We start from the raw sequence: 16,284 nt of genomic DNA, 5'->3' as shown, positions 1-16,284 counted from the left end.
CACAAAAAGCAGGTTTCCTGTAGCAGGATGATGGGAAACGATACACAGCCTTGTAAGGGAAACTCATGCTGCAGAGTGAGATGTGATGAGGGCTGCTAGACCCGGGGGAGAACCGTTACAAATGCAGGGGCTGAAAGGCTTCAAGTGTTATTCATGGGAGATGCAGAAGCAAGGATAAAAGCAGCAAGGAGAAGTGAAACACAGGGATCAGAACAGCAGTACCCAGCAAGTGCTGGCAAAGGCTGGAGAATGTGTTTGTGCTATTTGCAGGGACACACAACTGCAAGTGCATTCTCTGTCACCATGCTGGGCTTCTACCAACCTCTCAGCACCAGACATGCCAGCTGACACAGGACTGTGGTATGAGATTTGCAGTGTGTGACCAGGGTGTGAGCCAGGAGACCAACAGGAAGCCCAGGGGCCATCACATTGTTTGACATGAAGGAACTCCCTGACTGGCCAGGTACGGCTTGCATGAGGTACGGCTTGCATGAGGTACCTGCCAGGGCTTTGTGAGCCGGAGCTCCTGCTACTGCCCTGCAAAGGGAGGGATGGAGGCACAACAGAACGGGTGGTGCATCTTGCTGATACACTTGAGTATATCTACACAGAACAGTGCATTATCAATTTTTCCTCCAAATGGAGAGAAAACATGCAGCCCTACATTCTAAGGAGCAAAGAGGAAATGATGCCTGTTGACTTTCTCTGTTACTTCCACCATCTCAGCTGTTCTTGATTTGCACATGCATGCACTGTATTTCTGGCCATTTATGGTGTTCATTAAACCAGGAACAACCAACAAATTTCCTTTTCTTTTAAAGACAATTACATCAATTGGACCTTAACAACATCTGTCTCTGACTCTTAATTCACATCAGCCTCTAACGCTGAAGCTGGTTCCCGCTGAGACGTGCATTGCTCCTGTAGGGTCGGCCCAGTTTCTTTCCTAGTACCATCAGAAATTCACTTTTCTAAAGCAGATCCCTCAGAGCAACTGCAGTTTTAATAGCTGTAAGAACATACAGGGAGTACTGTAAGCACCAAGAATAATTACTTCTTACCTTCTCTGTGCCACTGTTGAGTATACATAATTCTTCAACATTCCTGGTTACATACTTCTGCAGGCTGAAATGTCTTGAGTATTTAGCTGTTTCTAACAAAGAAGTTGTTTCTTTGCTGCTCTTTTAATTCTGCTGTGCTGAGTGTAAGATGAAGGCAGGAAGACCACCAGGTCTTCCTACAGAGGGAAGGAAGGGTTGAATAAATGGGCTTCCCTTTAACTTAGTGGCATAAAAACAACCCTGGTTTGTTGTTTTCCATTTCTTTCCTAGTCCTATTTGTTCTCAGATTCCTACTGGACCACCAATTTCACTTGCAGTAGCTCCAAGATCTCTCTCATGAATTCTCATAGAAAACTCAGAGCTTATAATGTGCCCATGACACTTTGTGTTTATTCTATGTTGAATTTATCTGACACAGTATCTCTTAATTTCATGAGGTCCTTCTGCATCCTTCACTGCGGAACTTTAACTTCTGTCTCTGTATAACTTGCATCAACAACAAAAAAAGTACCCATCTATTCCCCTTTCCTTTCCAAAATCACCAATGACTATGATGAGTAGCACTGGCTCAAACATATGCCTGTGAGACCCCACTGAATGTTCTGTTCACTTGTAAAACCCAATAATTTATTCTTTATTACCTTTCTTTCAGTTAGACATTTTCTTTTCATTGTATCCCATGGCAGCCTAATTTCCTTAAGAGTGAGGATTGCCTTCTGGGAACAAGGTAGGCAGTAACCAGGGAGGTCACTCATCATGTACTCCTTCAGGGAGTGCCAGCAGATTAGCATTATGACTCTTCTTTACTTTTCCCCAGTGTACTGTGTTTAGTCATGCTCCCATCCTTCTGGTTTTCAGGTGGGTCTCTATCTCTTTATCCAACATGGCAGCAGACCTAATGTTCATCAGCTCTCTAGATAGCACTTAGCATTGTACCAGCCAGTTTTCTTTGCTGTGGTCCTGAGCCAGAGGCTCTGATTTTTCATCCACTTCAAGTTGCCCTAGAGCTCACAGATGGATTCCATCCCATCCTGGCTTGTTACATATTGTTTTGAGGATCTGTCCTACAACATCTTCTACCTTCACTTCAGACTGAGACAGAGCCTTCAACATATCTCTTTTTCCGTCCTCTGGGAACCTCTCGAAGCTCCACTATAGTAAAAACTCATGCAAAATACTTAGGCTTCCTGCTATGGCCTTACCCTTTTTTTAAGCCTTCCTGCTATACCTTCACCATCTACTGGCTCTCGATGCCCTCTTGAGGTTTCTTGATCCCATTGCACTTGGACAAGAATTCATGGTTATTCGCACAATGCTCCCGTAACAGTTCTGGAGAACATTACATTACTCTAGTCTTTTCTTACATTTACTCTCCAAACAGCAGCATTGACCTTAAGTGCTTCTGAACTTTCTTTTTCCCCTCTGTGAGTGATAAGTTTGGGATGAGTTGTTAAGGGCCATTAGTGGAATATAAAGCCTGACTTCAGCAAATCATGTGCCTAAACCCCATTATTTTAACTCTGACCTGTATTAAGTACTTAAATTCTCTGCAGTTTTTACCTCTAGCTAACAAGGCTGTGTGCAATGGTTATTTCTTTCCTCTGTAATTTTTAATGATAATGGTTCTTGTTTGGTGTGCTGTTAACAATGCTGGCCACTGCACAGAGCTTAATGTAGTAATGCAGTAGTGAAACATCCACGTGTGCCTTGGAGCAGACAGGTGGGAATTTATCTCCCTTGGTTCCCGCAGCTTTGGCAGTTGTTGCTAGCTTGAGATCTGGAGACAGCAGTTCTTCAGCAGGACACTAAGGGGCAGCCCCAGACCAAAAGACTATTCCTCCTTTCTTACGTACGCGCAGACTAAGAGAACACTATATTTGCTTCATTTTTCTATATTGATTTAACATCAGTAGTGCCCAGAAATACTGAATCAAGTTCATCTGTAATGTTTTTTTTAATTTTGTTGCATCTTTTAATATTTATTTTGGCACTGGTGATGAAGAAGGTGTGAGTTTATTTGCCAGTCATCTGCAAAGGAGCCCACCTGGAGGTGGGTCATCTGCAAATGATCTCACAGGAAGGGTAGAGAAGATGGAAACAATGTGGTGAGCTCTGCATCTGGAGCTGTGGTGGGCACCCCACACACCATGGCATAGCCAAGCACAGGCACTAATGCCAGGGGCCCTCACTGCTCAGAGATGCTCCTTGGCAGCAGAGTCACACAAGGCCCTGGAGTCCCATTCCCAAAGTAACAGCTGCTGTATGAGTAGTTGGAAACCAGGAAAGAGGAACTGAGGCAGGAATAACTCAACAACCCACCTAGGGTCATGGAAAATCTGTGTACAATTTTCTAACCACTACAACTTGGTAGGTGACTTGCTCACCATCCTGGGACACACGACCACCCCCTGCAAAGAGAGGTCCAGTAATTATGAAACGTAAGCTGAACCTAGCTGCAAAAACCTTGTGGAAGGAACTGGTCATCAGAGAGAATTAGGATGACGGCTGCTGCATGTTGATATGAGTTGGAATTAGAAAAAACATGAGCCAGTCAGAACCAGCGTATGCCCAAGGGGTGGGTTTTCCCTACTGATCAGTGGATCTGATGCAAGGGGAATGAGTGTCCTGGCTTTCTTCAGATGGTGATGTATTGCCAAGTACCAGCAGTAATGTGAGCTGCCACTGCCAGCTGGGGCTGGGTGCCTGGTCTCTTGTTACCAGGCTGCTCTATAACGGGACCCTCTGCCACTACCTGGGCCACAGCTGGCTCAGACTCTCCATCTACTCTGGGATATATTACACAGTATTGGCCTCCTTCCTGGGCATAGATAGACAACATTCAAGTCATACATTTCTGGGCTGATACACAGATGGATAGATGCGTCTACTTCAGAGCTATAAGAGGAAGAAAGAACTGTAGTCAGAAATACTCCTAAACTCCAGTTTAGAGTTAATGAAAGTTTTCTACACTATTTTACAGATAACAGTACATTCATATACAACTTGATGTTGCCTTCACAGGCTAGTAGTGAATGGTTACTCACAGAGGTAGGAAATGGTGAGCAATTTTCTATGAGGAGGAGAAGAAAGCAATAGGTGGTAACTGAAGTCAGTACCTCAATTACAGACAATGCTCCAATTTGTGTCCTAAGTGTATATCACAAGAGAAATGACCACTATCTGAACAAGCAGGGTTCAATGATCTGGACACTTCAGTGAAAAAGTCATTTATGTATTTGGAAAAGAGGTGTGTGACTTGTTCAAAACAGGACTCAACAGAGAATATAAGTACACACTTCAGTTGAGCAGCCCTTGAAGTGTAACCCACTAAAAAAGATACCTAGAGAGTAAACCACAAAAAATTGCTGCTAAAAGCACCTAGCAAGACATTTATTTAACTGTTCTTTGCTATTCTGCTGCCCCTGGGATCACAGCAGTTAAAACAGTTTTGAAGGTGTGATCTGGAGCCTGTAGGGGAGGAAGACATTCCTGATGTAAATAAATATATCAATCAGCCACCCAGATATGGAAACAAACCACCTATGAAAATGCTAACAATCCTAAAATGAGAAAATGCTCATTACAATTTAACAAGAACTTCTGATTCAAATGTAAGTCTCATAAATTCCTTGATCTATTTAATACACTCTCCAGTATAATCCAGGCTCTAATCCAATATAGGATTTTTATAGTGTAGTATAAATGTCCTTATGAGCCTTGCAGTGTTGCTTCCCATCTCACCTTTTCCCACTTTGGGGTTACAACACTGATTCAAAATATGTGCATACCAAGAGCTGTAAGAGTTTGGGAAAAATAAATAATGACAGGATGTGGGTGGGAGGCTGACTTGCTTTCCCAGCACAATAATTACTTTTGAGAAAATGTTCCCCACATGCATTCTGGCAAATGTTGAAAGCCAGATGCCCAAAGTACAAGATTCTCACACTTAAGCTGAGTAGTATTTTACTGTGGCTTAGAATGGCACTTTATAAAATGCTCTGGCTTAAAGGCAGCTTGTGTCATGTTGTCTCAAGAAGAGATCAAGGAAAAATCCTGGTGAATAAGTCGAAGCTCCTTCCTAGCTGTGGAAGAAGACTGCTGACCTACGTCAAAGACTGACTGCTTTCAAACAAGTCTGAGTTCAAGACCTCTGCTCATTTGTTTGAGGAGCCGAGACCGGTGATAAGGTTTTCTGCCTATGGTCTGACTGCCCCATGTCCAAGTAGGAGGGGAGGAGCAGTGCCATAGAGCCTCCCAGCTGGCTGCATGTTTACACTACCCTAACTAAAATAAAAGGAAACAGTGCTGCTTGTTGGGTCCTTTCTCAGATTTACAGGGCAAGGAACAACCTCCACTTCTCTCAACAACCTCCAGTGAAATCACAGAATCACAGACCAGTTTGATTTGGAAGGGGTCTTAAAGATCACCTAGTTCCAACTCATCTGCTATGGCCAGGAACACCTTTCACTGGACCATGTTGCCCAGAGCTCCATCCAACCTGGCCTTGAACACTGCCAGGGATGGGGCATTCACACCTTCTCTGGGCAACCTGTGCCAGTGCCTCATCACCCTCTCAGAAAAGAATTCCTTCCTTATATTGACTATAAACCAACCCTCTGTCAGTTTGCAGCCATTACTGTCCTGTCACTACATTCTCTTGTACAAGTCCATCTCCAGCCTTCTTATCAGCTGTGGAAGGCCACAATTAAATCACCTTGGAGTTTCTCTTCTCCAGGCTGAGCAACCCCAAGTCTCTCAGCTTGTCCTCACAGGAGAGGTGCTCCAGCCCTCTGATCATCTTCTGAGAGAGGTGCTCCAGCCCTCTGACCATCTTCTGGAAGTCACGGTGACTGAGTCATTGCATAAGCCTAGCTAGCCTATAACTTGCTTGAGAAAAGATGACAGAATTCAGCCTTAGAGAGATTTTGTGCCGGGCCCCGTGAAAACTCTGCCCTTCCCCTTCTGACAGCCATTGCTTCCACAGTGCACATTTTAATGTTGAAATACTCATCGGAAAGGTGTAGTTGGGACAGTGTATAAGGGTCAAGGACATAACATGAAGGGGACAGTAAAACATGGAAATGGATTGGATGAGTCAAGGGTTATAGTGCTTTCAGGTTTAGTTTTGAGTTTGAGTGAGGAGTCAAGACTATTTGAAGGAAATTTGTAAAGTCAAAGTATTTGTGGTAGTGGTAGGTGGTGCAAAAAGGGCCAATGCTCTCAACTGTATCTTGGGATGCTCAGATTGAATATTAGGGCAGCCACCTTCCCCAGAGAGGTAGTGCAACACTTGAGCAGATTACCCAAGAACTTGTGAAATCTCTGTCCTTGGAGGTAGTTAGTATTTACCTAAACAAAACTGTGTCTGTCTAGTCTGATGCTGGAGATTATGCAGCTTTGAGCACGCAGTGGGACTAGGCATTTCCAGAGGTTCTTTCCCACCAACACTGCTGTGATTTGGCAGGCTGTGATGGACAAAGTTTGGTAACGAACGAGGAAGGCACCATCCTTCACCATGTCTATAGGCATGCTGCAGTCCTGCATCCTCTGTCAACCACGTCTGGTGCTGCTCCTGTGCTTAACCTACTGGAAACCAGAGTGCAGGGTGAGGATCAATGGGAGAATGGTGGTTGCTAACACAGAGTCGGGTCTTGGCCTGATACTGAACTGCTTTGCATTCTGTGCTGATTTTAGTTACCTTCAGTGCCAACTAGATACTATACTAAATCAGATTGTGCTGGAGTGTTGGATGAGGAAGCATGTAACAGTTGATTGATAATCATTAATTTTGAGTAGACACTCCTGGCACCTGCCTTCACAGAAGTTATGAGACAGCTGCTGTCACTGGAGCCACTGGCAGGATTTCGCTAGCCAGGGGGGAAAGAACTGGACACAGCAAATTGCATGGACCCCTTGGCAAACAAGCTCAGTGCAGCTGCTCCCTGTGTACGTCACACACTAGTGTAGAAAAGAAGGTTTCTTACACAATTAGCTGGCCTGAAAGTAGCTATAGAGAGAGTCTGCACATATTATATCGCTGTATAAGTTATTGAGCTGATGTTCTGGAGATAATAGAGGAAACCCTGCTTTATTCTGTCCTGAGGATGGCAGCTCTGAAAGTTTACACCTGCTTCCTGGAAGTTGTACCTCCTGTAGACTCTGCTTAGATAATTATTTTGCAATATTCATTAGCCAGAGGATCAGTGTAATAATATATAGACAAACAGAAGGATTTCATGCTTACGTTACGACTCAGCTGTGGGTTTTTTCTGGTTGTGGGTGAAGCTGCTGTTGAATAAATGGCAAAAACCCACATAAACCCAACAACGAAAAACAACCAAGTATTTTGATGTTTATCTGGATAATATTTCTGAGCAATAGTTACAATTATTAGTGAATCACAGGCAAGACAGAACCCTGTGGCTGTAGCTACGTAAGGGGCTCCATGCTTTCTCTTCTCCTCTGCAGACACAGAGGATTCCCAGAACTGAGTGGGAGAGACGTGCTATGCCTGATTTCACTCATGTTCTTCTCTCATATGCTCTATATGATCCAGCTAGATCCCAGTGCTTACAGGAGCACAGGGACAACTCCTGTACAAAATCAGGCACCCATGAGCTTTCCGAAACACAGAAGAGGTACAGAGGGCAGCTCTCCTCCCCAGCTCTCCTCTGACTCCAGGTGAGATTATGCTCCTCTTGTTCCTCTGGTTTCCACCTTAACTTTTTATAAAAAGTCCCTGAGCACTGGCTTGCCCCTTCCCTGGTGAGGACTCCTGGCCACAGGGATGGCTATTGGAGGTGATGTCCTGCACACAGCACTATGTATGCCCCTAGGGACCTCTAGCCAGAACAGCCTGCCTATTTTGGAAATGACACTTTACACATGGTCACTTCTCTTACCACTGGGATCCAGTATTTTTAGTGTTCCACCCCCTCCTTCCCTCCTTTTTGTCCCAGAGGCCCACACAAGACCCCTCAGGTTGTGCAGACTTGTCACAACAGCACAGGCAGAAGAAACTTGTCTGAAGGCACAGGAGGCAGGGAGGGGTGTGGGCCGAGATATATGTTGGTACTCAAAATTAGGAGTGCTTGGAGAATTTCAGAGCTAAAAACAATGCCCACCTCATTCTCTTTCCCTCTGGCTGGAATGAAACAAGAAGCTGCAGCTCTGTCCCCTGTTCATCTGCACAGTTGTGCTCACTGGACATGTGTGTGCAGCTTTCTTGAGGGAAAGCAAACCCTCAAGCAAACTCACAAGCAGTTTTTCATTTCATGTGTCTGTCATTTGTTATTTTGGGTGGTAAGTAGGCCCTACCACAATGAAGCTGCTGTTTCCTGCATCCCTCAGCAATCACTTCCAGCATCAGTGAGTTGCTGGGGTTGGGGCAGAGGTCATTTATTGCCTTTCTGGGGCAAGGTCATTTATTCAGAGAGAGATGCTGGGCTACAGTTGTTGTGCAGGGCTATAAAAATGAAGCCAAGTCTGTTGTTCAGTGTACACTGTAATTCCAGGCACACCTTCCACTGAAAATTGTTCCCTGATTTCCTCGTGAGGACACAAGTACTACAGTAAGAATTTCATTTGGCAAGAGACAGTGTTTTAGGTGTATGGAGATACCTGACAATTCAAGTAGATGTCCCAAGGGACATGTGGCAAACTCACCTACATGCCTACCCCCAGGTACCCAGGTACCTTTGAACTCTGGCTGCCAGCACTGAGGCACTTAGATTCTAGAAATGCTGAAAGACAGATTAGAAAGTGTTCTTTTGAAAAAGGTGGAAAGTTGTTTCATATCGATTTGGTGATTGCTAGCATTTTCTAATTTTGACCTTCAAGACCCTGAATGGGCATATTTGTAAAAGGTCAAATGATAAAAAGTATCCCACGTGTTCCAAATGCAGCCCTTTACTCTGCCTGGTGAATATTTTAGTGACCCAGTTACAGCAAGAGGCTTTTATTGAACAGAATAGGCAAATGCAGAGGGAAACAGAAGACCTGTCATCCCTGTGACGGTTATACGTCTGTCTCTATGTGTGTAATCCACCCTCTCAACCTGATAAACAAGAGCCTGTGCAGGGGTTTGAAAGGAGGGTGACCATCACCTTCTGAGATCTGGGTATTTTCTTGTGTGCACCTCCGCTAGCCTGTAAAACAGGTAAGTCTTAACCTTTGCATGATGATATTGCTAAGGACTCCAGTCCTACCCTCAAGTGCCTTCTGGCTTTTTAATCTTTCTCCACAGCTTATTCATCATAATTTTTCACTTACACCTGATTTCTCCTTTAAGTTACTTTTTGGGTCCACTACTTTGCATATAATTGTATTTCCATCCGTTTTCTTGGTGTTGCTTCCCTGTGTACCTTCTTATTGTACGCTCAAGTGAGGCAAACCTTGGGGGTGTCCAGCTCACATCCATTTACTGCAGACAATTTATAGGAAAAAGGCTCAGCCCAAGCAAACAAGACCAAATAAATTGAAAGATGATACTTGTCCTTATTACTGGTGATCCTCCTCTGATCATCTTTAAACCGGTGTGGATCTTTCTGTATAAAAGCACATTCTCTTTTGCAGATGGAATTTGTCAAACTCATTTTCTTGGGAAAATTTTTAAATTAGCAGGTAAGAAGGTATGGCTTCATTTTTCCTGTATTTTCTGCTATGGGTATAAAAGATTTCCTTTTGAAGTAGCTTTATAAAATGGATACACAGTAGATCATTTTCTTAAATAAAAATCCTTCCTTTCCATTTACCTTTTTGAAGCAATTGCGTGTGAGTTCAGGACAATGGGTTTTTTATATAGTGCATCCTTGCTCACACACAGCCAACAAGATGGATCAGCTGAAAGCCCAACTTTTCAGTACTGGTAACAATTTCTGTCTCCATCTGGCCCTCCTTTCCTTCCCAGAGACTGGCTTTTGGTTTGACTCCTGTGCAATGTCAGTGACGGTATCTTTGCCCCACAGCACTACTATGACCACACAACTGGAGGATGCAATGGACACCTTGATCAAGATTTGCCATCACTACTCTGGCAAGAAGGAGACAGATATAAGCTCAGTAAAGGAGAACTCAAGGAGTTTCTCACCAGTGAGCTCACTGACTTCCTTTCAGTAAGATGCAGCTTCTGAAACTCCTGAGTGACTGTTTCATGGGTGGGTTAAGCAGCTATCCAAGTGCTTGGATAGGAATAGCATCTCCTTGTGCAAGGCCCGTCCTGTCACAGTCTCTCAGCTGACAGTTCTTCGTGGAGCTGTACAGAAGAACGTGATGTCAAATGTCCCATTTCAGAAATGTGTTTTCAGAGGGTGGTTGAGCCCCAGTGCCCTCCCATGTACTACTGGCAGCTGAGATGGGTACTGGAGCTCTGTATACTCCATGGTGCTTTTGAGCAGGAGGGCTAGGCCAGCCTAGAAGCAGTAGCAAAATCAATACCAAATACAGTCCAGTTAGTTTTTTGTTTGTGTGTTTTTCATAGTAGGGCATAGATAAGCCCATCAAAGAATTAAATGCAGCAACCAGTTCTCATGAGACAGGAAAGTAGCTTGTGCACACGGGCCACACAGTACTGCTGCTTGTGTGCCCTGCAGAGAGGTGCTAAGAAAATCCTTTCAATGATAAGCTGCTCATCTGAATATCTCTTTGCATGTTTGTTATGTTCTGCATTGCACAGAATGGATGCTTTTATGGAATCATAAGCATTAATAATAATGTTTTTATGCATCCTCTTAGTCGTAAAAATTATTGTGGACCCTATGACCACCGGATTTTTTTTTACATTGTATCCATTTCCTTGAATTGGATTTTCTTTTAATCTTGGCTATTGATTTATTATTATGAGATTCAATACTCTTGCAGCCACTGAATAGGATGTGTTGTTTGCCAACCAGAGATCTTTGAATGTGATGAATGGATATATAATATGATCATTTATGAGTAGCCTGTTGGAAATCTAAGTATTTTTTGTTGAGGAATGATACAGAGAAATGCACTTCACAGATCCATCTTGTCAAAAGGGATCTGTGCTCAGCATCTCCTAAAATCTGTTTGATTTATTTCAGTGCCTATTTAGTACCTGTATTCCTTCTAAGGGTTGCACTGCCTTTAGTTTCTGATGCTGTAGTGACTAGAGATATAATTACTGTTCAGGTGCATATTTGATGCAGCCTTTTATTTAGTAACACCAGTCTCATAACATAGCAGTGTTGCCAGGTGTGTCAGAATTGCACATTCAAGATCTGTACAGCTAAGTCACTTTTCTTTCTCTCTAGGGCCAAAAGGACCCCCTCCTGGTTGATAAAATTATGAATGACCAGGATTCCAATAAGGACAATGAAGTGGATTTTAATGAATTTGTAATTCTGGCTGCTACTTTGACTGTGGCATGTAATAGTTTCTTTGAAGAACAGCTAAAGAAAGAGGGATTTTAAAAATCCTCGATGTAATCAATCTCCTGGCCACAAACACAAGCAAAGCATGCCTAGTTAGGTAGCCCTCACTGGTGTTTAGTGAATGCAAACCATCATTCCTCCAGCTGTTACTGCTGTAAGACATTTATGGAGCTGATCAGCAGCTGGTGTAAGCTGGACCATAGCCAGCTTACATTACTTGAGGTCTGGCTTTTGATATTTCCAGTCTTTGCACTCCCTGCATCTGTAACATGCCTTTATCAGTTGCCCAGGTCAAGGGCTTGGGGTTACAGATCATTTGGCAGGAGTTGAGACTTCTATTTCTTAAATGTCAGTGGAAAGCAAAAGGCATGGGAATGTTACTTATATACTTCCTGAATGGAAAAAATTTGGAATGAGACGTAAAACTTGCAATTTATTTTTCAGTCATTTTATAATGATCTCATTTTGCAGCTCAAAACCAGCCGATTCTTTTTAGCTCAGCTCTGCTTATTCTAAAACATTTTTTAGATGCTGCTCCCCACACTCATATTTCAGATTTGGTCACAGCTGTCTCTTGCTGCCTGAGCATACAATACCGCTTGTCATTGTTACAGGTTCATTTCCTCTATGTCTCCAGCTTCAATTTTGTTTTGTTGGTATTACTGCATCCCAGTAGTCAATTTCTTCACTCGGCATAAATTAATTTATTCATATGATAAATTATTCAAATACATAGACGATTTAGTCAGCAAATTGCTCAGAGGGCTGATGGAAGGACTGGGTCTTTGGGGGGAATGTAGAAATGCCTTCTGCTTTCACTCCTCTGGCATGGTTAAAAGGAGGTCTTTTAGAGGACCACTTGTGGAGGATTTAATTAGATGGAATTCCAGGGTACAACTTTGTAATGTGAGTCATCTCATGGAAAAATGAGATTTCATCTTACACTGATCCACCCCATGGAAGCAGGGGTTCCCTGGACCCCATGGCCAGGCAAAGAGAGAGTAGGACAACCCCTTCCAGTGTTAGCTTGCTCTTGGGTTGAATTAAGAGTACTTACACACTCCTGTTTGATTTAAGTGTACTTCTGAAGCCCTGAAAATCCGTAGTGGCAGGATATTGTGGTTTTTTTCTTGCATGGAGAGCTCTCTTATTTCCTTGTTATTTTGTTTGTAACTCAAACTATAATAAAGGGCATCTGAATTAAAAGAAGACTTTCTGTTTGTGTAAGAGGTTATTAAAAAACCACTCCCCAATGAAGATGTGCCCTGCTAGGCAACATTTGAGGAATGTGGTTCACTTATCTCTCCTTCTCAGACCTCCAAATATCATTCAGTAAAGTGTACAATTGTATGAAATTATTTATGATTAAGAATATGTAATCAATTATAAGCAGGGGATTCTACAGGGTGTAATAAATATAGCAAGGGGCAGACATCCTCCTAAGAAAGGAGCCATCACCAAATGGTGTTATCCCAGAAAAAAAAGAAAACTTTGCAATGGTGACAGAGCCACAGCATGCTTTAACCCTTCAGTGGCAAAATTATACAGGATTCGCAAATATCTTCTAGACCAACACGGCAGAAATTATGAAAGTAAAACTGGTAACAACCGGACAACTTTTTGTCCCCTTTAATGTCATGCACCTCAATATCATTGCAAGAGTTGGACTGGGATGGCAAAAGTATCAGCCAGAAAAAATGTCACTGTTTTTATGGTTTCTCATGGGTCCCAGACTGTTGCTAGCCTCTAAGCCTTTCACTGTCCTCCAAGGGGAAGTGAAAGAGCAGTCTAAAGCTTCAACTCCAAGCTAAAGGAATAAGATTATGCCAGTAAAAACCAGTTTCTTTTTTACAACATTTGAGCAAGAAGCTTTTTGGAAAAAAGCTCCAGAAAGTTCATTAACCCTCTGCCCATCCCTGATGAACGCTTGGACATGTAGCAGCCCATGTGCATAGCAGATTATGCTAGGTCACAGCTGGCAGCAACAATGTGCCCTGGAGTCAGGCAGCAGGAGTCACTGCTGTGACAGAGAGGGCTAGTGGAGCCATCTCATCTGAATTTACTAGGGATTGTATACATCCTAATTCCTCTGTGAAAGGGGCTTACCTGCACATGAGCTGTGGGTGAATCAGAGGAGAATGACTCAAATAATCTCTTTTCCAACGAAGTTTTATAAAACCTTGTAAATCACTGGTTTGGGCTTGTCTTATTAGGTGTTGTTTGTTTCTGTTTTAACTGCAAGGACAAATGTTAAACTCTGTCAGTTTTAAAGAAGAATCCTTTTTGTACAAAGACTGGAAACAGAGCAGAAATGTAAGAAAATGCACAAAACACATTCAAAAGCTGAAACCCACAAAGCCTTTGCACAATGTGGGGCCCTGGGGTAAGACTCGCCATCCTATTCTTGGGCTGTGGGCTGACCCGCTGGACCAGCGGCCCTCTCGGACTCCTCTCCTGCAGAAGCCAACTAAAGTTCCAGTAGTAGACATCACTGCTAAGAAAGATACATGAAGATCACCCGAAAATTTTGAATTGCTTCTGAACCAGAAAAAACTGTGAGCAATCCTCTGTTCCATAAGCACTCCTCAGGAAGGAAAACAGCACTGAAGCCACTTATACTGGCTGTGCATGATGGTTCATGCAAGGCCAGCCTCACTATGAACATTATGTCCTGAAGATGTGAACATTTTGGGTTTTCCTTCTCTCAGAAGGGAAAAATGTCTCCTTCAAATCTGAAGGCAGGATGTTTTTCTCATTGTTTACTGATATTTTCCTGCTGACTTCAACTCTTTCTGCAGTTCATGAATCTAGGAAGCACTATGAAGTTTTACAATGCAAATCAAGCTTGTTGTGTGGCGTTCTCCAGAGTCCCTCAACTTTAGTAATGATGTCTAATTACAGACATTTTTTCCATTTGTTTTATCAGGCTGTCTGAAAAATCTATAGAAAATTGAACACCACAGTATGGCCTAATATTTTTAAGTTACATCAAAGACCAATAAAAATACAACAATGCCAGACAAGATCTTCTCTATATATTGTGAAATTGCTTGGTTTGACATCTAAAGAGCAGATGTGCAGAAGATAAGTTCCATTATCTTGAAAGCCTCAGCCTCTGCCATTTGCTTTTATTTCGGTTCAAAAGAGACTTGAAGTGCCAGTGCAACTGGCTACACAAAGCTTGATTACCTGTTAGTAAATTTATAACTTCTACAGTTTCGTTATCCAACTACCAATCCCAGAGTGTATGACACCACCATGAAGACAAGGGGTTTGTAATGGAGCTGTGCCTCCAAGCTGTGACTTACCAGCTAGGTCCAGTAGGAAGGCACCACCTTTCCCACTCTTCAATGGAAGGTGTGGAAGTGCAATGGGATAATAATCCCAAGAAGTGTGGAAGGTATCAAATGCAACGGGATAATAATCTTCTACAACATTTTTTTCTCCCTGTGAAGGTGAGAGATGAAGTTGCCTGGGGTTGTGGAAAGGGCAAGAGAAGTGACCCCAGAAGACCCCAGCAGAACAGGTGACATTTCCAGTAGCCAACAATGTCATTAATTGCTGTCCACCAATTGTAGTAATGCAGGTCCACCCCACATCCCTCAGCCACCCAAGGTGACCCTTTTTCAGGCTCCATGCTACAGCACAAAGCAGAGTATGGCCAGGAGAAAAACTCTCAGGGACAGCCCAGAGTCCATCATACCAGCTCAGCAGCACACATTAAAGATCCAGCTTCTCTCTGATCACAGCCTTGAAAAAGTTGGGTGAAAGGTCACATACAAAACTTGTATCTGAAATCAGATTAATCTATATAAAGATTTTTGACTGGCAGGAAGATTTAGATTTAGATTAAGATTTAGACTGTGATGTGACATCATGTGCATGTCTAATAAGGGCTTTGATTGGCAGGCCAACAATTATTACTTGTGTTTTTAGGGATAATTAAGTCTGTTGAATAGTACTGTATTATTTGAAGAAAAAAAGGGGTCATATTTTCAATTTTATATTTCTTCTCCCACATGATATGGCATGAGAGAGAATGTTTAAATTATTATCTGGAAATTCATTTTTAAGCAGGTTCTGTCCACATCCTTTCCTCTGAGTTGGAGTATGCTGGGCTACAGGTCCTGGACAGCCATCAAAGAGAGCAAATGAATGAACTTCAGCAGAAATATTTTCAAAAAAAGAAACACCAAAAAACTTGTCCTTTTTAAATACCAACTCTCAGCCACCTGCAATCAGTTGTGTATAAGGGGCAACTCCCAAGGAAGAGAACTGCAGCTGCATCCACTTATTTTGCCCTTGCAAGTAGATTCTCAGCTGATGTAAAATGACAGAGCCTATTGCACTTAGTGGCATAATTTTGCAGCAGCTGAGAACATGTGCTTGAGACTCTAAATTAGCCTTCAATGGAAAGCTGTGTTTCTGTGAGCTCGTTGGCTAAATAAGGACATGTCTGTAAAACTGCAAATATTGCAACAAGACAGCTAAGAGGAAGACAGAAGGAGTAGTTACTCAGAGCCCAGGTCTTTGGGGGAAAATCAGTGGAAAATGTTCCTGTTGAACATTTGCTTTAAATTCTAAGCTGTCCTCTCAGGTCCTGTTTGACTGCATGGGTTGCAGAGCAATCATCACAGTATAGCTTTCAAATATCTGTCGGTGGGCTCTGCCCTAAAACTCTGTGTATTGCTTTGACTTTACATTCCCAGCAGTTGCATGAACTCAGAAAAGCACTACAGAATAAAGCAATGGCAGCAAAAAGATCTGTGGGTAAAACAAGTTATAAAGGGCAGAAAAGCAACTGTACCACCTGGAGCACTACTTAATGTTGT

The 16,284-nt window shown here is 42.8% G+C and overlaps 1 protein-coding gene across 1 annotated transcript; it reads left to right on the top strand.

Annotated features, from left to right (window-relative positions):
* The first annotated feature begins 10,034 nt into the window (after window positions 1-10,034).
* Window positions 10,035-11,491, top strand: S100Z (S100 calcium binding protein Z). Its single transcript, XM_032095165.1, is given in 3 exon segments — window positions 10,035-10,095; window positions 10,098-10,174; window positions 11,333-11,491. Coding segments are annotated over 3 exon segments (297 nt in total).
* Window positions 11,492-16,284: the final 4,793 nt, after the last annotated feature.

The sequence above is a fragment of the Corvus moneduloides genome, chromosome Z (genome assembly GCF_009650955.1).
Source record: "Corvus moneduloides isolate bCorMon1 chromosome Z, bCorMon1.pri, whole genome shotgun sequence".
Classification (NCBI taxonomy): domain Eukaryota; kingdom Metazoa; phylum Chordata; class Aves; order Passeriformes; family Corvidae; genus Corvus; species Corvus moneduloides.
This window is presented reverse-complemented; position numbering and strand designations above follow the sequence as displayed.